The 24,213-nt window shown below is 51.1% G+C and overlaps 2 protein-coding genes and 1 long non-coding RNA gene across 8 annotated transcripts in view; 2 read left to right on the forward strand and 1 right to left on the reverse strand.

The window, feature by feature from the left end:
- COL4A2 (collagen type IV alpha 2 chain) overlaps positions 1 to 14,301 on the reverse strand; it is a 166,389-nt gene extending 152,088 nt beyond the window's left edge. The window contains exons 1-3 of one of the 3 annotated variants that reach the window (XM_045869703.3): positions 14,136 to 14,301; positions 12,860 to 12,947; positions 12,698 to 12,752 (exon numbers count right to left, since the gene is read on the reverse strand). In XM_045869703.3, coding sequence (XP_045725659.1) covers positions 12,698 to 12,752; positions 12,860 to 12,903 — 99 coding nt within the window. In that variant the 5' untranslated portion in view covers positions 12,904 to 12,947; positions 14,136 to 14,301. Of the gene's footprint in view, positions 1 to 12,298; positions 12,380 to 12,697; positions 12,753 to 12,859; positions 12,948 to 13,239; positions 13,416 to 14,135 lie in introns of those variants that run through there. The other 2 variants (XM_045869702.3, XM_064585905.1) reach the window with 2 other exon arrangements.
- LOC135363809 (uncharacterized) lies at positions 4,520 to 7,948 on the forward strand. Of its 4 annotated transcripts, XR_010409905.1 has the most exons (4): positions 4,527 to 4,654; positions 6,549 to 6,700; positions 7,309 to 7,451; positions 7,612 to 7,948. It is a non-coding gene; the product is annotated as an uncharacterized LOC135363809 (long non-coding RNA). The 4 variants fall into 4 exon arrangements; XR_010409906.1 differs by lacking the exon at positions 6,549 to 6,700 and having other exon boundaries at positions 4,520 to 4,654; XR_010409907.1 differs by lacking the exons at positions 4,527 to 4,654; positions 6,549 to 6,700 and adding an exon at positions 4,723 to 4,897.
- Positions 13,553 to 24,213, forward strand: part of COL4A1 (collagen type IV alpha 1 chain) — a 134,530-nt gene continuing 123,869 nt past the window's right edge. Inside the window, exon 1 of the mRNA XM_045869704.3 lies at positions 13,553 to 13,796. Coding sequence (XP_045725660.1) covers positions 13,713 to 13,796 — 84 coding nt within the window. The 5' untranslated portion in view covers positions 13,553 to 13,712. The remainder of the gene's footprint in view (positions 13,797 to 24,213) is intronic.

Genomic DNA, 24,213 nt, shown 5'->3' on the forward strand with positions numbered 1-24,213 from the left:
AAGTATCAGCATTGTCCACGCATTCCTTGTTCTAGAACTTCTAGACAGGAGGCAATACTGTTCTTATCTTCTTTTACATCTTAGGTAAGGAATTTCTGGATTTAAGAAAAATCAGGAGTGAGCCTGACTAATCTTACATCCTCCCCCTCTGTAGTCAAGTGAGTCATTTCTGGTACACTGAATTCCAATCAGGTGAGAAGCAGATAACGAATCACTTCGGTTGGAGAGTGAAGAAATCACCCCCAAATTATAGCTCAGGTGAAGCGTGAATTGCACTCATTAGGTGGGGGACCAGGGCTGTGCCTCACGCTGGCTGGGACATCCCCAGGATGGGGGCTCCTTCAGCCGGTGGACAGCCAGGAGGGGAGGACCTGAACCTCTGGTGAGCAGAGCAAATCCTCTTGGTCTTAAAGGGCAAAGTCAGTCTCTGCATGGGCTCTGAAATTCCTTTAGAGTCTTCTTAGGGCCTTGTGTAAATCCCAGTGTCCCAGGGGATGGGTTCTAGCATTCTGGAACATTCCCCAGCCCAGGCTAACAACTGCTGCTTAATCCAGAGGTGGAAACTTCGAGGTCTGGCCCCAGCCCAGAGCAGCTCACTCAGAGTATGGAGGCTGTACGTAACATAACGCTCTGCCAGGCTTTCACGGGAAACCAGAGGCAAATCGTGCCTGCAGATAACTGATGTTAGACCCGCTCTGAGCAAAGTTTTAGATCTAGAAGAGCATAGGGTCTTGGTGGAGAAATTGTGGAACAGGGATGAAAAAGTAAATTAGAATCCATAAAGATAAATTTTACTCTTTCTTTCCCTGGATGGGACTCCATTGATGTGAACGGGGAGAGGAAATTATTTGTCTCTCATCTCCTGGCAAGAACAATTCAATGGAAAAGTAGAACGGTTTGCTGCTACCGCTAGTAGTACTACCACTGGTATTACTACCACCACTAGTACTCCTGCCACGACTACTAGTGTTACTGCCACTGGTACTGCTGCCACTGATACTATTACCACTACCACTGGTACTCCTGCTGCCACTAGCACTACTACCACTACTACTGTTACTACTATAGTACTCCTGCTACTAGTACTACTATCACTACTGTTACTGCCACTGGTACTACTACCACTACTACCGCTACCACCACTGGTACTAATACCACCACGAGTACTACTGCCACTACTACTGTTACCATCATGAGTACTCCTGCTACTAGTACTGTTACTACTATAGTACTCCTGCTACTAGTACTACTATCACTACTGTTACTGCCACTGGTACTACTACCACTACTACCGCTACCACCACTGGTACTAATACCACCACGAGTACTACTGCCACTACTACTGTTACCATCATGAGTACTCCTGCTACTAGTACTGTTACTACTATAGTACTCCTGCTACTAGTACTACTATCACTACTGTTACTGCCACTGGTACTACTACCACTACTACCGCTACCACCACTGGTACTAATACCACCACGAGTACTACTGCCACTACTACTGTTACCACCGCTGGTACTAATACCACCACGAGTACTACTGCCACTACTACTGTTACCATCACGAGTACTCCTGCTACTAGTACTACTATCACTACTGTTACTGCCACTGGTACTACTGCCACTACTACTGTTACCACTGCTGGTACTACTACTACCGCCAGTGCTGGGAGAGACGGGGAGCCAGCACGGGCACTCAGAACAAGGGCTCAGTTGCTTGTTCTGTGCCCACGTTGTGCCCTGTGCAGGCAGCCAGGGCCCAGTCAGTGACTCGGGTGAGGTTCCATTTTAATCAAGAGTGGATCCGACAACTACAGGCATCGTTCCTATAACTATAACTGCCCTGGAATCATCTGGGAGAATACGAGGCCTGCATTCTTCTTCAAAGCCCCAGGAAATGCTTTATGTCATGCCTTGAGGGCGTGTTTTACATGATGGTGGGAACCAGACCCATTACCAGCAGGAAATGTCAGCATTTACGAGCCTTCATTTTAAACATGAATGATGTTTGCTACAATTGTCTTTTTTGTTTAAACTTTACAGCTTTTTAGAAATGCAATGAAAATGAATGTTTGCCCTTTTGCAAGGTTAGGACAGCCAAGGCTGGTAGCTGAAGACTCACTGTAGCAAGTGAACCAACGAGGAACGTTTATTTTTCCAACCTCTGGCGTCTTGATGTTGGTCAGCACGCACAGAAACTGATGTCTACACGTACTGGCCTAAGACTGACAAATCATTTCAGACTCTGCTGTTAATACTCCTTGTTTTGCAACGGGAAGGGGAGGCTGGACCATAAAAGCTGGTGACTAAGATGAAGGAAATCCTGTCTGAGCTAAGATTGTCTTGGTGGATTGGGGGGAGGGGGGCTTGTAACCTGGTAGGAATAAGCAGGAAGCGAAGGTGGTTTTTTAGATAGGAAGGAGAGGATCTCAGCCGAATTTGGTGCTACATTGTAACTTGCACAGTTGTTACAGTTAGGACAATGACCAAGTAAGGAAGAAAGGGAAGGAGGTGGTTTTCCTCCCTGGAATTCCCAGCTCGAACCTTCCACCCACTGGCCTTCCACACCTGGGCCTGAGGAGGAAACAGGTTGGTCTGTGTGTCCTGTCCATCCTGATGATGCAGCTGTAGCCGACAGTGAGGACGGCCAATGCCCTGCTAGGACACGGCAGGGGGGTCTTTCTGCTCTTCCAAGAAAGAAATCCTATGCTCAGATTCTACTGTGCATTTTCTATGTCGCTTTGCCAAACCAAAATCTCTTGAGTTTTCCTGCTTTGTGAAATTATACGTCGGTCTCAGAATTATCTGAACAAACTGTTCTTTGTTTATGAGTTCTTTCCATTTGTTCTGGAAATAATTTAGTGACACCTCGACCTAAGGTTAAGTGAAATTTAAATTATTTTCTTTGCAGATATTTCTCCAACCCAACAAAATGGAGACAACTGTCCAAAGGCAGAGATGTCCCTTCGTCCGTCTTGCCTGTGGCCCCCCGACACATCCACAGCTCACTTCCTGGGGTCACAGCTGCTTCCTGTCAGCGTGTGTGAAGATGGTGGGGTCTCAGCGCAGAAGACGCGCACCTCGCTCCCCACGATGCCTCCCGCGGGCCAGAGGCCCACAGGCCTGGCGTCCGGGCCCAGCTCCCCGCTGCCCCAGCCTGTGGGCCGGGCAAGGCCTCGTCCCCTGCCGTGAGGGCCGCACAGAGAGCGCCCTGTCGGGACAGCAAGGCCTGCGAGAGCTGTTCTCTCCCCAAATTCTGCTTACGCTTGAACTTTTTCTCTCTGGCTTCAAGTTTTTATGTTTTGAGGATGAAGACCCATATTTAATTAAAAAAAGATCCTAAAACCAGGTAGCCACTGGCTAGCATTTATCAAGCCCTACAAGGCTAAGGTTGCTACCATCTTTATGGGCAATTTCTTCTTTTTTTCCTCAGAGCACACTTACGAGGCAGAACGATTTTTATTCCAGTTTTAGAGATGCAGCTAAAGCTTAAAAGCTAAGCAGCTTGTCAGAAGTCATGCAGCCAGGAAGTAGCAAAAGCACATTTAGAACCTGAGACCCACCTGGCCTCACACTCCCTGAAAGCCCCCATCACAGTCACGCCCTTTCTTCCATGTTCTGCGGAACAGACTGTGGCTCCGAGGCTTGAGTGGGACTTCAACCCAATCCCATATGAATCTGACGTATGGTAAAGTCTACTAGTCAAAGGAGCAAGCAACTCGGCCTCCCATGCTGAGCTTCTGCGGGTTGCTCTCTAAGCACGGATGATCCCAGGTGGCAGAGTCAACCTCAGAAATTGAAAAAAACCAGCTAGTTGGACAACTCCTATCCCACAGACACACACATGAGCTCAGATCACCCTACCCACCGCTCCCGCCTGTGTCGCTGTGGGACCCAGACCTGAGCTCTGGGGAGGATTCGTGTATATAACTGTGCCCAGAAGAAGCGAACATGTTCATTTAGTGAAGGAATTTCACATAAACCACGTCACCGTGAACTTGCAACACGGTTACTGGCATTCCTGTTGTACCCACGAAGAAAGGGGGCTCAGAGAGGGGAAGTGACCTCCTGGTCCTGGGCCACGAACCCAGATGCTCCCATTCTGTGGGACAGACCTCACCTGCCTCCCTGTGGGCCCAGGACAAATGGACTGTGTCATCATTCCACCGCGGTCCACGGGGGCTCCTGCACAGCTCATCTGAGGAAGGCCTCTTACTCCCCAGGCCGTTTCAGTAAACCTTTCCTCAAGTTAGGACTAACGCTTTTCCAACACCCTCTTCATCTGCTCAAAATAACACCGGCTTGCTCGTGTGTCCCCGCTTTACGAAGCTGTCGTCCATACACCTCCACAGCCTGGGATTTCAAAAAGGACCTGGAGGTGGTTTCCAGGAACTCCGTCTGTGGATGGGGCTCCCCACTGCCCACTCGGGCCTTCCCTGATCATTGTGTGGGGGCCTGAACTGAGAGCAGCCCGTCCACACTTTGTTTCTCAGGGTCCAGGAGCCACTCCATCACCTACACGCACAGGCCGGCCCCTCTGCGGAGAGCCCCTAAAAAGAACACGCCCGCCTGACACTCCCTTCCTCCGCCCGTGCAGCCCTTGTGGAGAAAGGAGCCGGGGGCATTCAAGGCCGTGTGTCTGTGTCCCAACTGTAAGCCCTATGTTCTGTTTCTGTCTCATCTTGATGTCTCCCTGTAATCTCTCCAACTATCATCTGTCTGTCGGCCTGCCTGTCTCTACCCACCGTCCACCCACCTGTTTATCTACCTATTTATCCATCTCTCTTTCTCTACAATCTATCGCTGTTACAGCCATCATCCATCTATCAGTCTATCATCAATCTACGTCTGTCTAGCTGCCACCTACATCCATCACCCATCCATACCCCATAGAGGTAAATAACATGCACATAATATGCATATGTATATTTTACACACCCCACACTCTATGTATTTTGAACACGCGTTCATATTCTATGGCTAGGGTCTGTCAGCCGGGCACAGTGGTTAAGAGCAGAGATTTTGGAATAACCAAGTGTTGAGCTTCACTCCCAACTTCATTCCTTATTGGCCGTAACAAGTACCCTAAACTGTGTGTGCCTCAGTCTGCACACCTGTAGAGTGGGGTGATCGCAGCGTGGTGGGCACTTAGCAGGTAACGTGTGTTGGTGGCTTAGCTCAGTTCCCGGCGCCCCTGGGATCAGCAGGTGGGAGTTGCTGTGTTGCTCCCTTGGGATATTTTAGTTGTTCCGGGGGATTCTGGAACTCTAGAAGCACCTTCAGGGGTTACTCCTTCTGATGTTGATTCCAGGAGACCCTACAAGATCCCTCCTTCCCGATGGCACCGTGTGGTGATTGCCCCGGGCACTGCTGATCACCATCTCTCCTGATGGACAGGCCGGGGCCTTGGAGGTGGCCCAGGGAGCTGTCCTCTGTCCTCACGACGCACCCACGTTACTCCACAAAGACAGTCACGCCCAAAAGTGCTCAGCATGCAGAAAAACACATTGTTACGTAATTTCTACCAGGTCCCAGAAAACGAGTCCGTGGAATTCCGTAACACACATTCTTCCATAGTCCCCACGTGGGAGATCACGGAACTGGGCAAAAGCAGCAAAATAGGAATTTTATGGGCGAGGCTGAAACAATTCTTAGGAAAAAATGCAAATCTTTCATAGACACATTGAAACTTCCTTTACCAGCAGGCATGGCCAGCTCTATGGGGGGGGGGGGCATTTAATTGGGAAAAAACAAAACAAAAAACCCCCACAAAACCCAGTGAGAAAAGCTACCCTTTAATCTTTTATTAGTTGTTCCATGACCGTATTCCTCATCCAAAAGATCTGTCCGAATACTCTCGGCTAACTCCATCTCCCTCGTTGCTGGAGCCGACGCCCTGGAGGGCCGCCTGGGTCCCAGCGTGGGGGGCAGAGACCACGTGCTGGTGCGCAAATCCCAGATGGGAGATGAAACATGCCCTAAACTCTGGACTGTGGGAGCTGCAAAGGCGCTGAGGATGAGTGACGACCAGCATTTAACGTCTATTCGTGTTACGAACGAGGGCTTAATTAAAATCATCAATACCTAATGATAATGTGAAGTCCTAGCAGGCTGAGAGGGCACTTTGATTGGACTCTGAAATGGGTCTCAATCCCAAGGGACAGAGGCTCCGGCCAGGCACAGGCCTTCTGGCTTCCGCCTCCCGGGCGCTCCGACAGGGAAGGGGGCAGGCTGTCCCCTGTGGACGGGGCTGTGGGCGGTGGTGAGGAGACAGGGTGTGTAAGAAGCTACCGGCCAGGGCCTGCTCTGTTCCTACACGGGGGGTGAGAGAGGCAAATGTGTGAGGTATTGACCACTGGCCATCCTCGTTCCTGGCCCTTCTCCCCAGCCAGAACTGGCGTGGAAGTTGTAGCCACTTGGAGATAGGGCCTGCGGCCCTCCAAACTCCACCACGGGGCCTCCCAAATCACTGGGAGCATGCACAGAGGGGCCTCCAGGACCCTGGACGGCCCAGTCAGTGCACCTTCCCCTCCCTGCCATCCACAGGGTCTTCTAGGCATAGAAGGAGACGGTGGGGCTCTCCCAGGCGCCTACGGAGGCTGGCCTGACACATCAGGAAGGGCGAGCGTGTGAGCAAGCCACGCTGAATGTCTTTCTGAACGCCGCACCATCACACCCACCTGTCACGCCGCCACAAGGTCTGGAAAGAGCTGCCAGGGTTTCCTCCCCAGTCAGGCGGTCAGGAAGAGGGAAGCTACTGTAGCTCATCCCTGCGCCCCTACAACAGGCCGAGCTCTGGGAAGTCCATCAGGATACCTCCCCTCTCCTGTTTTCATAAAGGACTCCACCCGAGTTAGGGGGACAGAAGCTCTTTGGCCAGGCAGGGGTCACCTCTGCTATATTTCCAAGTACACAGAAGTGCCCTTTGCCACTCGGCCCATGAGAGAAGAGATGGAAGGACATTCCAGTCTTGCTGGCCACCTCTGCTGCTCACTAGTGGGAGACCAGCTGCTTCTCAGCTTTCTCTCGCCCTCGTCTGCCTGGATCACGTGCACCTAATGGGGCTGGTCCAGGGCTTCCAAGAGCGGGTGATTGCTTGGAAATAATTTAGTTTTTCAGGAAAGCTGCACAGGTGGTGTAGAGGGTCCCTGTACGCCCTTCACCCAGAATGATGATGCTAGGTCAACATCTTATAGAACCTCAGTGCGTTTTGTCAAAACCAAAAACTCACACGAGTCCATTAATACACTACAGACTCTATCGGAATTTTGCCAGTTTTTCCACGAATGTTCTTTCTCTCTTCCAGAATCCAATCCAGGAGACCACCTTGCACTTGGAGGAGCGGGATTTACAAGAGAACTTGTCGCTTCAGAGGCAGCCTCACTCACGGCAGCAGAGCAGAGTCTAAGAGAACGCCCGGGAGCGCCAGGAGCCCTGGGGCACTGCGAGGTGGGGAGACCCCAACATGAGAGCCCCCTCCGGTGGGTGGGGAGAGCCAGTGGGAGGCCGCAGAGCACCCAGGGGCGTGGGCTTCCTTTGAGGTTCACTCCCTGACTGGAGAAACTTGCGGGGTCCCCGTAAGACTAGATACCCCCTTTTTCATTCACAGATAACAGAAAGAAAAATCACGGATGCCCAGGGAAGCCACTGACATCAAGGTTGGGGAGTCAATTAGGCCTTTACCTGACCCAGAAGAGTCTCATTAGCCGGGGGGAACAGCTACCAGGTAACCACCAAATCACCTGCCTGTTCTCATCTCAGCTGATTAAGTACCGTTCGAGGATTCCAGAAGCTTCTCACACCCTGAAGCTAAAAAGCCTAATGCAGCATATTTATTTTTAAGTCACATCCTGGAGCAGTGCACATGCTTCCCCGGAAGAGCACTCCATCCCAGTGTCACAGCTGGGAACGGGGGGGGGGCCGGCTCCCCGCACAGGGAAGGCCTGCGGCGGGGGTGGGTGTGCTGACCATCCGGAGCACCCCTGTACCAGTATCATACGACACGACGTGTCCCCTTCCCTATGTCCCAGAACCAAGGCGGTCAGTGACTTGCCCTGGGGTCGAACAGCCAGCGAGGAGCCAGGCTGGGGGTGGGGGGGCTTTGTTGCCCCCAAGACGACTGTGCCGTCCGTGGCCCCAGAGGCCCCCAGCCCCTGCACAGACGGCCTGGTGTACGAGCCGAATCAGCCAGGCCGGGGTCCAGAAGTCACCTGCCACCCTACTCAGCGGTGATGGCACCCACCGACCCCAGCGCACACAGCAAGAGGCCAATCCCAGACCTTTCACTGAAGCTCTCTAACCAAAGACATTCTTTCTTAGAGTAAAAGAGCAGGGCGTTCCCGAACCGCCCTCTACGTCATGGCAGCCCCCTTACGTCATCATCAAATGCAACACACGGAAGGTGCATGCACACGCCACACCTCTGCTTTTCCCTCTAATTGTCTCCATTAATGGAAGCTAGTCACCCATTTTTTAATCCTCTCTCCAGAAAGACAATCCTTTGATTTTCACTATTTTAGCCAAGTCTTTTTTTCTATTCTAGAACTTTTCACTTTTTCCCTCTCTCTCTGGCTCTAAATATTCCCAAGGGCAGTGCAAGGGCTCTGTCCCCTCTGTCCATCCTTTGCGGCCACGTTTAGTTCTGCGATGCTATGACAAATTCCTCGTGTTACTGACTGTGGCCAAGTCATATGGGCCACCTAGGGAGGTTCGCTTTACTGGCCTCCAGAGAGCTGGATACACGCTTCATGCTTGTTCTTCCATTAACAGAGGAGGAACCCTGTGATCTCTCCCCTCTTCCTAGGGACCCCGATTTTGAACAATAGCACTAACGCTCTGGGAAACTAGGGAGAGAAGTGGTCTCATGGATTCCTACAGAAAGCACTGGAGCATCTTAATACTACACATTCTTTGCAACCGATCAACAAGCCAAAAGGAGAAGAGAAAACCTCACAATATATTGCCCCCCCTTTTTTTTGGCTAGGGGGAGGGAAAGGTGTGGCTGCTTGTAGGAGCATCAGGCGAATTTTCCGGGGCCTGGAGCCCAGCTGCAGGCAGCGCAGAGCCCCGCATCTCCTGGGGTGCACGGCACCTGCACGTCCAGGTCTCCTGGCTGCATCCTAATACCTGTGAGCATCACGGTTGTGTGGCCAGTCCCCCCAGCTGAGGTCGTGAGGTCAGCCCAGCCCACAGCGTGTTTGATCTGAGGGACGATCTTTGTTCTCTGGAATTCTCTTCCTTCAGAGTCACACAAGACTGGTCTCTTAGATCTTCAAGGCTGCTGCCCCATCTCTTGAGATAAGCAACTACGCTCTGCCCTGGCTGCAGTGAGAGCGTCCAAGTCTCCACCGAGGCTCTGCCTCAGGAGCCTCCTCTCACACAGGCCCAGCAGATGCCTGGTGCCTCGCTCCCGGCCAGGCTCTACTCATCCGACAGCCCCAGGTCTGGAGGCTCAGGGCCCTACCACGTGCGCATTGTTGCGGGGTGCCCAGGACACAGGGGTTTGGCGAGCGCCAGCGCTAGGCAGCAGATCGTCGGGTCCCAGGGCACCTGCCTTCAGAGTCCAGCCTGGCGACGCCCGCGCTACGTGGCCTCGTACGGTGGGCCATCAATATAAGTGCGCGGCGTCCTGGCACCTTCAGGAAGGGCAACATGAACAGCAGGGCATGCGTGTCCACGTTGGGCCCGGACCTCAGGCTGGCCAGTGGGATTTCTGCTTCCTTCCCTCCCTCTGGACATCTGATCACATCGCTTCGACCTTGCTCTGGGCTCCTGTTCTTCAAAGCAGAGCAGCAGAGAAGGAGGAATGATATTTCCCTTTCCAGAAACCACTGTGCGGGCTTTACTCTGTTAGTCATGGTCAAGAGCAAAGAGAAAGCAGAACCAGAAGTCTCAAACACTGAAACTCAGGAGTGTCCTCACTACTGACTTACAGTATGATCCTGGGTAACTTAGTGGGCAGGGGTTGGGTTCAAATCCCACATCTGCACTTACGAAGAGAGACCATGAGCAAGCTATCTAAACACCGTGTGCCTCTGTTTTCTCATCTGCAAAATGGGGTTAACAATAGTTACCCACTCAGGTAGATGTGTTTCCCACAAGGCCTGGATGCACACAGGTTGGCACATAGGAAGTATTCATAGAATAATTGTCTACTCTCTCTTTGAAAAAAAAAGGGGGGTGCCTGGCTGGCTCAGTTGGTGGAATGAGCGACTCTTGATCTCAGAGTTCTGAGTTCAAGCCCAGAGTTGGGTGTAGAGATTACTTAAAAATAAAGCCTTTAAAAAAATAATTGTCTACTCTCTTCAGTAATCATTTTTGGCTGCTTCTGCTACAGAGCCCTTCAAACTACAATGAGCAGCCCTTTTTACTGACTTGACCTACCCCTGGGGACGAGTCCTTGGCACAAATGGGCAATAAGACAGGGTTCTTGAGCATGGCAAACAAATAGAGGAGGAGATGAACTTGCCACAAATAAGAGAGATTTCTCAATGGATATAGTTGAGGGTCAAGGCATTATTTCATGAGTAATAGCTCTTAAAGCCAGGGATCAATAAGAAGTTAAAAAGCAGAAGATCCACTGTTGAATATAACAAATTGTGTCTTTGTTGAAGAATATACATCCCTATGCCTCCAGTAAAATGACTCAAAATGGCAAGTGACTCCAATTGCCTCCCAACCCAATACTCTAATTCAGTGGTTCCCAAACTTTCATGTCAAGTAGAATGCAGACTCCCAGCCTCCACCCCAGAGAGTCTGATCAGAAGATCTAGATTCGGAGAAGAAAAAAGAAGAAGATCATCTAGATTCAGAGCAGAGGTGTGAAGTTCTAACCAGCCTCCCCGGGTGGGTGTGGGGGTCCAAGGCGAGCACTCTGAGAAGCAATGTCAGACCATAAATGCTCTCAGTCCCACCCAAGAGACAGACAGCGGACTCAGGTGAGGCTGAGCATGGAGGAGGTTTTGGAAGGAAAGCACAGCAGTAGCCGCCTGGCTCCATAACAAGCAGGGGGATGTTCTCTTCCCTGTTCTAGGTGTGGAAACTGGGATTCAGGATTTGCGAGACCAGGGCAGAGCTTGGTTTAGTACCCCAGTCTTCTGACCCCAAGCCCTTTCCACCAGTTTTAGGATCAGTCCCAGATAAAATTCACCAGACTCTCACCATCCCCAGGAAGGAAAACAGGGGATTACAGAAGTGGCTCTAGGGCCAGAGGCGTGTGGAGACAGCACATCCCATGCACACACACTCAGCACGACCCAGAGCCGTCCTGTCTACCCTCCTCCTTCTCTGAGAGTCTCTGTGCTGCTCTGACTCATAGCTCCGGGCCGCCTCCTGTATGTCGAGTGCACACAAGGACCACAAGACTCAGGGGTGGCAGCATGCGGGCTTTCGTCTTCTTAAATCAGGACATGTGCAAAAGAGAGTCAGACCTGAGCTTTGAGAAAACTTTGGCCTGGCATGTTCTGGTGAAAGTCTATGCACTCCAGGGCGCCTGGGTAGCTCAGTCTTTAAGCGTCTGCCTCCGGCTCAGGTCATGATCCCAGGGTCCTGGGATCGAGCCCCGCATCGGGCTCCCTGCTCCGTGGGAAGCCTGCTTCTCCCTCTCCCGCTCCCCCTGCTTGTGTTTCCTCTCTCTCTGTCAAATAAATAAAATCTTTAAAAAAAGAAAGTCTATGCACTCCTTCTGCCTTCCCAGTCTGGGCCCTGAACTGGAGCAGAAAGCAGAAAAGGGAGGCTGAAAGTCCTTTCCAAGCTAGAGTAGCTCTTTTTCACTCACTGCCTTTAAAATCCTTGTTTGTCTGACACGAGGACAGAACAATGGAAATAACAGAATTTCAACCAAACCCGCTTCCCATGGTCACAGGCGACCCACAAGAACCACCTGGGAAATCAGGTATTCCGTCAGAGTGCAGGGGGTTGGGGTGGCGAACACACTATGTTCCCTCCGTTTTTGGTCCCAGTTTAAGCATGTGTCCACAACCAAGGGACAGCCAAACCAGTAGCTCTTCAGCCTTATCCCGTCAAGCTCAATGGAAGTGCCTCCAACTATTTAAACACAATCTACAAAATCCCACAGTCCATCCCAAGTGCCAGGACAACACCGCAGCGCAGCCCTGAATGCACCTTAGCATCCCCACCCTGGCTAAGACTTGGGGGAAAACGCAGGGTTTCTGCCATTGTTCACTCCCATGGCTTAAAACAAAGTACCCTGTTGTGTTGCTCTCCTCCCCGCCCCGCCCATTCCCCCAAAGCCTCTCGTTTAAAAGCACCAGAGAACTCTCTGCCAAGGACGGTACCTCGACACCAGCCTCCCAGTGCCACAAACACGTCTCTTCTCCGTACTCCGGCGCCTCATCCACCATGGGACTGAGAGTCTTCCCTCTAGGAAGCCAGGGTTTTGCTCTAGTTTAGGAGAGGACGCCGCAGGCTATGTTTCAAATTATTGGCTCTGGTGGGCGGGCCAGCGCCTGCAACACGCAGGCCTCAAGCGGGGAACCCAAGAGAAGGCAGACTTGAGACGTTCTCTGGGGAAAGCCCGCGCTCTCAGAACCTGGGCTGGGTCAGGGCCGCGCGCACACGCACACACACGCACGCTCAGGTGAGCACGCACGAGCTGCCTTGCGGCAAGGCCACAAGGTGTCCCTGCCACTCCCTCGCGCCCGAGTCAGAACCCGGGAACGGGACCCAGGACTTACCGCCAGGACGCTCTGGGCCAGGAGCCCCACTGTCACAGCCCCCAGCAGCAGGCACCTGCACGAGAGAGGGAAGGAGAGCGCCCTGAGCGGGTGGCCTCGGCCTGGCAGTTCCCGAGTTACACGCGCGCAGGACCCTCGGGCACGCGGCAGAAAGTCGCTTACCGCCGCAGGGCAGGGCTGGACGCCGAGCGCTCGTGTCTGTCCATGCTCCCGATCCGGCCGCTCCGGGCTCCGCGCGCTCCCTCCCAGCCTGGAGGGCGAGAGACAAAGCGGGCTTAGCAGGGGCCGGGGCGGGAGCATCCTCGCCGCGAGCCTCCTTCCGCGGGGCGCGCCCCCGCGCCCCTGCAGGGGTGACAGAGAGCCGCCCCTGGCACAGACCGAAGAAGCGGGAGCCTTCCACTTAGGCCCCGCTCGGCGCCGCTCAGCCGCGGCCGCTCGGTGCCCCCCCCGCGCCAGCAGAAGTGCGCACAGCCCCCGCCCGCGCAGGGCGCCCCAGGTCGCAGGCTCGGCCCGGTCTCGGCGTCCCCGGGGGTCGCCCTCACCTCGGGCCCGGCGTCAGGCGCTGTCCGCGCGCATCCGCCGCACGCAGGCGGCGCGGCCGCCCTGGCGGGGCCCCGGGTGCCGGCCTGGGTCCTCGGTCCTCCGCCCGCGGGGCGAGCGCGGGGGCGCGGGGTCGCGCGGCGGCTGCGGGCGAGTGCGGAGCGCGGAGCCCCGGCGTCCCGGCGCGCGGCGGCCCCAATCCCCGGGCCGCGCGCTCCCGCCGCCTCTTACCCGCGCCGCAGGGTCCTCCCCTTTGAGACGCCACCCGCGCGCCGCGAGGGGAGGGGGCAGCGCCAACAAATTGGGGAGCTCGCCGGGCCGCGCTCAGGTCTCCGCCGCGAGCCGCCGCGCCCGGGACGGTGCGCAGCGCTCGCGCCCCGGCCCTCCGCGAGTGAGCCGCCCGCCGCGGCCCCCCGAGCGCCGGCCGCCGGTCCCCGCCGATCCCGCCGGTCCCTGCCGCCCCGCGCGCGCCACCATGGGGCCCCGGCTGGGCGTCTGGCTGCTTCTGCTGCCCGCCGCCCTCCTGCTCCACGAGGAGCGCAGCCGGGCCGCGGCGAAGGTGAGTCCCGGCCGGCTCCGCTCCCCCGGCGTCCCGCCCCGCGCCCCGCGCGCCCCGCGCGGCCCCGTTGTCCCCGGGCCGAGCCCCTCGGGGGTCGCGCGTGGCACGGCCAGGTGCCCTCTCCGAGCGGGCCCCCGCCAGTGACCCCTGGGGGCTGCGTTCGCGCATCCGCTAGGCAGCCTCCTTTGTTGTGGGCTGGGTAGGGGCGAGGTAGAGGACGTCTCAGGGCCCCGGGCCCGCGGAGCCGAGCTTGATACGCGCCGCGAGGGGCGAGGGGGCCCGGGGGTCTGCGGGACTTGAACTCGCACCGCGGGGGCCTCAGCGGCCCGGCGCCCTCACCTGCCCCGGGCGCCCGCGTGGGCCCGCGCGCCCCACGCTGCTCCGAGCCCCGCACTCGTGCCGGGGAGTCGCTTTGGGCGTGTTTCTCCCGTTCTTGGGCGCCTGCTGGTTGATGCTCAACAGTTGTGGGCCGTTTGCCTGGAAACAGCTGTATCTTCGCTTTCCCACGACTTTTCTGCGGCTGAAGCACGCTCGAGAACAGAAGTGGGGCTCTTGTGTAGTGCAGTTTTAAAAAGTTGACCAAACTCGACTCATTGCCTTTTATTAATGTACATTTAAAAAATTATAACTACATCATATTTGAGTGTGAAACCAAAATGAAACTCCATCTTATTGTTCTAAGCACCAGTTGTTTTCCTAGTTTTCATTTCCTCGGGCTGTGTGCTTGCCCGGAAAGGATCTGGGAGCTGGGTTTGCAGGAGTAAAGGCTTCCAGCCCCAGACGGTCCTTGATGTACTGTTTTTCTTTCTCTTTTTCCTTCCCCTCAGACCGAATAAAGACCTCAGCTGGTCCCCAGTGTGAAAGCCTTGCAGACCAAACCCCCAGGAAGTGTGGCTTCTAAGGGCATTTTGCATACCCCCCCAATGTTTAAAAAATTATTTTGCTACTTGCCACGGTTCCCACTTACTGTTTGACTGTTTCAGATCCTAATCTTGCTCTTAGGTTTTGTTTGTTTGTTTGTTTTTACTTCTCTTCTGGAGGAATGATAGTCACCCACTCCACTGCTTATAAAATGTATTAACTGTTACATGCCAGAATGAGCCAGTACTATGCATGCCCGGCTCATCCCAGGGCAGGGTTGACTCTTTACTCGAAGCTCCTTCATTGGGTGTTGAAAGGGCTAGTGATCACAGCAGCAATTAACTTCAGATGGTTTCTCCCAGCCCGGAGTCGAGCCAGGCACGATACTCAGTTGTTTAAACGCTCTCCAGTAATGATGACAAAATACTTTGAGAAGTCTCCCGAACACTTTATTTGGGTGTAGAAATACTGACCAAAAGATGTAGTACTTCCAAGGAGAGATTGCTAAACTTGATGGCAAGCAAATGAGAGAAAATTCTCTATTTGGAAATAGGAACCTCTGTTTGGACTTAGATTGTCTAGTTGATAATTGTAGCAAAGCAAAGCTAATTGAAAGGACGAGCTTTTCAAATAACCAGGACTTTAAAGAACAAGCCACGCACTTATGGGAGCCCCCGTTCTTGCCTGGGAAATCAAACTCATTGCTGTTGTTTGGGATTATTTTACTTCCCTTTAGTTATTCTCTGAGGCCCAAGCACATTCCTGTCCACTGGCTTGGGTCTAAACCTCAAAGTGTCCCATAGAGTTTTAAGCTATCCGGCACGTGGGTGGACACCTTCTGAACAATCACTTACTAACTCGACATTATTTTTACACTTTATCTTTTCTGACTTAGAGAGATATGGATGTGCAAGAAAATCCATTTAAAAATATTTGTCTAATTTTTAAAAAGCATTTCACTTTTCATGCCATTAAGAACTTTTTTTTTTTTTTTTTTTTTTTGCTGACCACTTTCCAAAATTACCTGTTAGGTACCAAAAAAGTTGAAATAACTTCAATATTGATCCAAGCGAAATACATTTAAAAATACATTTTGGATGATAAGATGCTGCAAATCCATCAAATCCTGACTCAGAAGCCACCCCGAAGGATTCTTGGATTACGTGTGCCTTTGAAAGAGAATCTGAATCACACTTCACCTGCATTTGTACCTGTCCCAACATCCCCCCCTGTGCTGGGCAAGAATTGCACTTTTTTTCCCCCATATGAAAGACTATGTGATTTTATATTTGACCATACCTGCCATGGTCATACTATTCATTTACTAGTAGATGGATTTTCTAAGCCAGTGACTTTTTCCCCATGCCCAGTTTATCTTGATTCCCCTCCCCAACTTTTCTTTCTGAGGCAAGAAAGGAGGATGAGGGTACAGGCCTGAGACAGAAGTGTGCCCAGAGTGTTCTGGTAGGGGGTGCCCTGTGTTCTCAGTTACGTGGTCAGACTGGAGGGAATTGTCCCCATTGCACGCGGCCTCAGATGCCTCTCTCACTGGTCTGGGTGACCCCCCTTAACAGATGGGTTTCTCGGGATCAGAAATGGGAACTTGCCTGTAAGTGTGGTAATGCCTGCCCCCAGGTCCTGGCGTGTTCAGACCATTACTCACTGTCCTGGGGCTCAATGACCCAGGACTCATGTGAAGTGAGACTTAGTTCCCATGTGAGTATGGACTCTGTTCCGTTGCAAATGTAATTTAAATAAGAGGTTTGAGCTCTACTTTGGGCCCAATGACAGCAACATCAGCCCAATACTTCAGGAGTGATATAACCGACATCATTATGTTCCTTATATAATAGGGAATTGGTCCAGAACGAAGTACCTCTGATACCAACCAGAAGAAATGATGTGGGTCAATTGCATGTGCGTAAGGGTGGCCCCTACAGAATTATCAGTGGTATAAGTTCATCACGTACACCAAGAGTGAGTGTGGTTTAAAATTCGTCCGCTTTTATTAGGCAGATGAGTTTGGAGGACTCCTCCTTCACCGGATGCCTCAGTCCCTGGCTGGTCTGCCCCTTCTCCCAGGGGACCGCCCCTTCCTTCCTTTGTTCCACACATGCGCCCTGAGCCCTTCTGCAAGCCCTGTGCTCTGCCTGGCGCTGGCCAGGCGACAGTGAGCGGGACCCACTCTGCCTCCAGGAAGCTTGCAGTTCGGCAGGAAATGCCGAGCAGCCGGCAAGCCACTCAGGCTGGTAGATGCTGCAGTGAAGGTAAATCAAGGGCCCTTGGAGCACCTGACCAGCTTTGCAGAAGTCAGAGAAACTTCCAGGAGGACATCCCACCTCCAAATCTGAGGGGGAGAGAGGAACTATAAGCTCAGCGTTACTCTTTTCTTGAGTTGTTATGGTGCGTTATACTCAGAGGTGTGATAAATCTACCTGTCCTCTCATAGAGCTACAGGTCTTTGCATTTAAAAAATGACGCTCAGGCTCCCTCCTTTGAGAAACCAAGATGCCGTGGCTTCTGTTATTAACCGTGGTAGCTGAACTTTCCTCCCAGAGGGGTAGAGACATTGAGGAGCAAGGTCTAGGAGATTAGTGGTAAGAAGCACCCAGCTCCCACGAAGGGCCCTGGGTTTGGGGGCATCCCCGCTCCTGAGGCTGTAGGGACACTGGGATGTTTGGAAAGTTGGCGCATGGATGACTGGCTCTAGGCTGGAGTGCCTTTAGGAACTGACCCAGAAAACCTACCCTCACTTGGGCAAGGACATGAGGGAATTCACAAAACCTTGCATTATTCATTAACAAGACTGTTGGCAAATGTCTTGGGACTGGTAAGGGTGGTCATAACTTTAGAAGTTCAGTTACTTAGTTAAGAGCTGATAAAGATTTTGCAGACTAATTGGACCCACAAGTGCCTCTCTAGAACAAATCCTTTTAGAAATCCAGAGGGCATCAAGAATTGAATAAGTTACACCACTTGTTTTGAAGAAGTAGAGACAATGTTTGTTATAACATTTGTTCCAGAAATTTAAAAAGGATTAACTTCATTAAAATGCCTCTCAAGCAGATTTGGTATTTTGAATTCTTGAGATAGAGGAAGCAAAAGCAACAATAGAATGCCGAAAATAATACCATTAGAGCATTGTTCTTCCTGCTATTATTAAACAACCACTAAAAAACGTCAGCTATCGAACAATACAGAAGACATATTCCTACCATTCTCGGGTGTACAATGAAAGAGGATATAAACCAGAACACATTTCAATGGTCAATTTCTTTTGAGACATTGAGCACTGTAAGAATTACTTGGGGTTAATATTTTTATAGTCTGGTACACGGTGAACTGGTTCCATCCTGTGTTTCCCTCCATTGTTCTCCTAGTCTTACTCCAGTGACATGTGTCTCGCCTACTTTTCCTTCTGTTTCTCCCCTCTTCCTCTGCCCAGGCCCTGGGCGTGGGTGTGCGATGGGGTCCAGCCGGTCGACTCCTCTCCTCTCCGCGCTGTCTCCCCTCTCTGGCTGGGGAGATCTGCTCTTGTGATCCCTTACCATCCCATGAAGGGGACCCAGACCTTTCTCTTGAACTCCAGCCGAAGATCTTCAAGTTCCCACGGGACATGTCACCTTGGCTTTTGTCTCAGACTTAGTGAATGTGTTCAGAGCTGAACTTAGGGTCTTACCCAGACTGACCGCCCATCCCCACTGTTGCCTTTTGGTTGCTGACGCCCCAGGGTCTCCTGACACTCAGCTCAGACACGGTGACTTCCCCCAGAGGCCTCACCCCGTCTCTTGTTAACCTCCGTGTCACTCAGTCATCGAGGCCACCATGTCTTCCTCCTATGGGCTTCTCCGCGTCCCCACCTGCTTTCTCCTCCCACAACTGCCACCCCCTTCCAGGTCTGTTCACCTTGAGCCAGGGTCGCCACAGACCCCTTCTCGGTCCTGCGCTTCCTCCAGCCTCAGGCTCTCTCTAGCCCAATCCCTGTGTTGTGGGGCAGCCCCTTGTCTCCGGGGATCCTGCGTAGGACCATGGGATTCCTCTGACAGGGGCTACCTACTGTCTAACCTAAGTTTCCCTTCTGTTAGGTGTGGTGGTCTTTGTCTTTTAATAAAGACTTTCTTTTTATAGAACAGCTTTAGGTTGAGAAGAAGGTGCAGAGATTTGCCCATGTCCCTCCTTCCCTGACATGAGCACAGCCTCCCTTCTATCAACATCACCCACCAGAGTAGGACATTTGTCGCACGGATGGACTGACGGTGACACATCACCCAGACGCTGTAGTCTACATGAGGGTCACTCTTGGTGTTGTGTATCCCGAGGGTGCGTCCTTCCCCCGTACGCCTGGCCACCACTCCTCTTACTGTCTCCATAGCTTGACCTTTTCCAGAATGTCCTAGAGTTGGAATTGTGTAGGATGCGGCCTTTTCACACCGCCTTCCTTCACCTGGTGATATGCATTCAGGTTCCTCTAGGTCTTTTCGCAACTTGGTAACTACGGTCTTGTTAGCACTGAGTAATATTGCGTGGCCTGCACGGACCACGGTTTCTTTATCCACGCACCTGCTGAGGGGCATCTTGGCTGCTTCCAAGTTCTGGCAATTATGAATAAAGCTGCTGTAGACATCCATGTGCATGTTTTTGTGTGGACAGAAGTGCTCCACTCCCTTGGGTAAATTACCGGGCACATGATTGCTGGTTAGCGTGGCAAGAGTGTGTTTAGTTTTGTGGGCGACCACCGAACTGTCTCCCAAAGCGGCTGCACCAGTTTGCCTTTCCACCGGCAATAAGCGAGGGTTCCTATTTGTCCACATCCTCACCAGTGTTTGGTGTTGTCAATGTTGGGTTCTGGCCACTCTCCACAGTAGGTAACTCACTGCTGCTTTAATTGGGATTGGGTCTGCGTGCCCTTCACAGCCTGCATCCATGGAGTTTATCTGGCCTTATTCTTCATGGCTCCCCAACCTATAAGCTGGGTGATTGCCACGAAGGACTAATCTCTGTGTTCCATGGGATGATGTCATCTCTTTGAGCCTCAGGTCCCTAATCCAGGAATACAATGTCCGTGGAAACCTTCACATCGCTTGGTGTGATCGTGCGGCCGAAGCAGCTCAGCGCTCACGCGATGTTGGTCGTTATCACTGCCATGTGGCTGGGCCCGCATTGTCTCCCGTCTGCTAGTCTGACACCCCTGATGATGCAGGACCCAGCTTCTCTTTCAAATTGCCCCCACTATGTGCAGGAGTGCCTGCCCCATGGAGAGGAATCACGAATGACTAGTAACTGGGGCTAGCGCTTCTGGCCAGCATGCACTCACCAGCCCTGGGAGAGACCCTGTGGGAGTGTGTGCCCCTGTGAGCCAGGGGTACTGTTAGGGAAAAGAAGGGGAATTCGTGCCAAACGAAGGTGTTTCCTCTTAATTAGGAATTTGGAGGAGTTAGTCCACCCCAGACTAAACACGACTTGGAAATATACACAATGCTGAGCTCTTGATGTAAATAGTTTATTCTGGGGTTTAGTAATATTCCTAGCTTTGCTCTTTTTGATTTTTAATAGGCACACTATAAGAACATTTGATGTCATCTGAGTTTTAAGGCTTGCGAGATTTGTGGTAAGAGAAAAGATAAATGCAGAGTGCCCAATCAGATACTGAAGGGATATTTCACATACCACGCAGCGTTTGCATATCTGTTGGTTTTATCTCTTGCTGATAAAGGGCAATTCTTCAACCCCTTCATCTTTTACTGCTCTTATTCAGAGTTTTGGAATTACTATTGTTCATTACTGAATAAATATCTTTGTGTACCGTGGGCATTTCTTTCTTGCTCAGACAACGGCAAGAGATACGGGCTTTGAACTGGGCGAGGCCACTATGATGTTCCTAGCTTCGTTCCCATCCCACCAAATGCACTGACGATTGGAGAAACCGTTTGTACACTCTCAAGAGAGGTTAGCTATTTAAATAAATGTTGTCCAACTCAGTGCAGTATTTGGAGACATGGCATTCCTGTATTTGACATTTCATTAAAATTGTTAAAAATTTTATTGAGTTTCTGCTTTAGAAAATAAACATATTCCTCCATGAAGAACAAAACCCAGGGTTTCCTGGTTGTCACTCTCAATGTCTCCAGAGCTGTTGGCACAAATTTCTCACTGCAGCAACTCACACCTAGAGATCACGGAGGTTCGGAGGGGGTGGGTAGTGGGACACAGTGGTGTGTCTTCACTTTGGAGAGGTGAACCTTTCCTAATGTGTATCAGTTAGCATGTGGGCCATTTTGCAGGCCTCAGAAGGTTACAGATAAACCCAAGGATAACTATTTTGGTATTATTAAAGAAATATTAATGTATATTTTATTCAGTGGAACATTGACTCTTACATCTCTAACAATATTGTTTATAAAGTAAGCATGAAATTTTTGTAGTACGAAAAAACAATCACAGTTTATTCTAAAACTCCACAGTTATCCTTGGCAACCAGTCATCCTTTGCAATTTTGAGCATAGAAGTATTTATTTCTATATCATCCAAGATCATCAGCTTGAAAATGTCATTATAAGATGCAAGTATCTCCTTTTCCTAATCAGCTTTAATTTTCGAGTTCCATTTTAGAATTTAAAAAAAATATTTGAGAGAGAGAGAGTGAGTGAGAGAAGATGTGCAGGGGGGAGGGGCAGGCAGAGGGAGAAGCAGACTCCCCACTGAGCAGGGAGTCCTACATGGGGGCTCAATCCCAGGACCCTGAGATCATGACCTCAGCCGAAGGCAGACACTTCACCGACTGAGCCACCCAGGTGTCCCCGGTTTTAGAATTTTTTAAAGGAATACAATAACATTTTAAAAGCTTGGATAAAAGCTTGAGTGAAGGTGTATCACTGTCTTTTTAAACCTATAGCATGCAAGGTTTTATTAGGGAAAAAAAGGTCACAGGACCTGCAGTTTGGCCCATTTGTTGTAATGTCCATTTGGAAAATACTCAATTTGACTTCATATCTTAAAGAGAAGTAATTCCAAGGACTATAGAATTAGCCAGGCAAAAGAAGTGTCTAATTCTCTAGGAGGCTTGGCCAAAGGGGTGCACGCACACAACTTCTTGGAAAGAGAATTGCAGCGTTTCAGATGCATCTGGAGAGAAGCTCCAGACGGGGTAGCGGGCATAGCCATTGAACACAGGGGTGCTGGTTTGAGTCCCTGCTTTGTGACCCTGTGCCGGTGACCTCCCTCTCTCCGCCCACATTTCCTCTTCTGGACAACGGGGAGGGCCGTCGTGCCTTGCTTAGGGGACACGTGTGGAGATGCCACGGTTAATGTTTAGAAAGCACTTATGCAGTGCCAGACGCTCTTCTCTTTGTTAAACTAAAAGCAAGTTCTGAGGGGTAGGTAGCAAAGTGGTTCTGTCATCAGGGAAGGCATCTTGGGGCTGGGGACCACAGAAGGGCACCCATTCTGGTAGTTCTGGGACTTGAGCTCCCAGCAGAATCTCCTGGAGGGCTCGAGGAAGCACAGACGCGAAACCCCCCTCCTAGAGGGGATTAGAAACCTTCTAATCGGGGGTGCAGTGTGCACCTGAGAGCGGCATTTCTGTTCCAGAGACCATAGGTGTTGTCCATTCTCTTCCTCTGACAGGGGCAGCCACTCGATGCACGTGAGCTATAAACCTGCTCTTCTGGGACGTCGCTTTGCCTTCAAATAAGAAGCTGAACCATTGTGTTTAAAATGACTTTCACAATTCTCATTTTCTTCTCTCTTGTTGGTTGTTGTTGCCACTGGTGAGCTCAGTTCTAGCCCTGGGGTGCCATCTGAAGGGTGAGAAGTGGGAAGAAGGTTCTAGAAGCCTGTGTGTGGCGTGACAGGATGCTCGAGAGCTCATTTGGAGAGGGTTTGGCTGATGGGATTTGGGGGCAGCTGGTGCCTAGAGAAGGTGCTGGTCCCTTGTGGTCCCCTCTCCTCCTCAGGACACAGGACAGGAATTTTCCCATGATCATCTACTTTAATTTAGAGTTTTTGCCATCCTTATGGCTCTGTTCGCCCCCACACACCTGCTAAGAATGTGCACAGGCTGTTTGCTTAGGGACTGGCCAGGCCAGAACCAGGCGGGTTGTGGGGCTGGCTCCCCAGTGCATGACCGCTTGTCTTGCCGTGCCCAGCCCCCCCCCGCCCCCCAGGCTCCCATGGGCCTCTGCTGCTTGGCCTCCTCCTGAGGAATTTCTGTTCTGTATCTTAGTATGGCTAAATCTATTTCCTGGATATTAAAGACCATTTGGGGTTAGTGGTTTAAAATAACTCCTAAATTTTGGTCAGGAAATGGCCTATCAAATTAAGATAAACTTGCCAAAGCAGCAAGATGGGAAAAATACTACAATGTGCGTAGTTCAGCCCCTGGGTCAGATGTATTTCGGATAAGAATGCAAACCTGGTCCAGGCTCGGTTCTACTCACTGACAAACTAGGGAGGACACACTCTTTATTATAGAGGGTAGGTAGCAGGTGGGGTTCTTGGCTCATCTCTCATTCATACCTTATCTTTAACAAACATTTTAGCATGGAAACATGACACTAACAACAGATGCTTTTTTATCAGTTCCTTAACTCCAAACAAATAGCTACTGGACATCTTAGTAATAATTAGATTTATTATACTGCAAATAATAAGATTGTATTTCTTTATTCTGGAATTTGGGCTTTTAAAACTTTAAAAAAATCGTATAATTAATCATTTATTATTATTTCTTGTTGACCCTAGATATTTTCCCATCTTTCGTGGAGTTACCGTGCATGAGTATATTATAGAGATACGTGTGTTTCTCTTGCCTGGATAATTCACTTAAAACATACATAACTTTGGGTGTTGTTTTAGGCTAGGAGGCAGATTTGTAATCAAAGTCCCCCCCCTTTTTTACATCAGTGAAAGTAAATAAGGCTGAGAATTCACTTAAGCACATAGGACAAATTAATAGGTTCATAACTCAGTATCTTGCTTCTGGCATTCAAAACCTGTTCAATAAATGTGTGTCGAGTCTCACTCGAGGTCAGAAAAGAGGCCAGCAGCTAGACTTGTTCTTATGCTTTGTATTCTGATGTAGGCCCATGGTAGGGTAACAATAATTTTAATAATGGCATAATAGATGTTATACTGAAAAATTTAAATCTTCACACTTCACTGTTCACTGTTTTCATTTTTGCCCCCAGGATTTTCACTCAGGTTCTGAAACTCTAGAAAGATCACCACAGAGTCACAGACTCTGGGGCCAGAGCACCTAGGTTTGAATTCCCCAGTAACGAGCTGTTGGACTGTGGGCAGCCTACTCAGCCTCCCTGTGCTTTGGTTTTCTCATCTGAAAGTAGGAGTGAGGAGGCTACTCCTTTATAGGATTGTTGTGAGGATGGTATACGTGATGACATATTCGAAGCACGTAAATGGGGGACTGCCCTATCATGAGCCCCAGACAGGTTAGCGCTGACTGATTTCACTATTATGACATTCGCCTGTAACTAAAACTATGTAGACTGAAATATACCTTTCTTTTACCTCTACGTCATTCCTTAGAATTCTTGGATGA

Source organism: Mirounga angustirostris, unplaced genomic scaffold (genome assembly GCF_029215605.1).
Source record: "Mirounga angustirostris isolate CCGP_5_RB_7025 unplaced genomic scaffold, mMirAng1.0.hap1 SCAF_3, whole genome shotgun sequence".
Lineage (NCBI taxonomy): Eukaryota > Metazoa > Chordata > Mammalia > Carnivora > Phocidae > Mirounga > Mirounga angustirostris.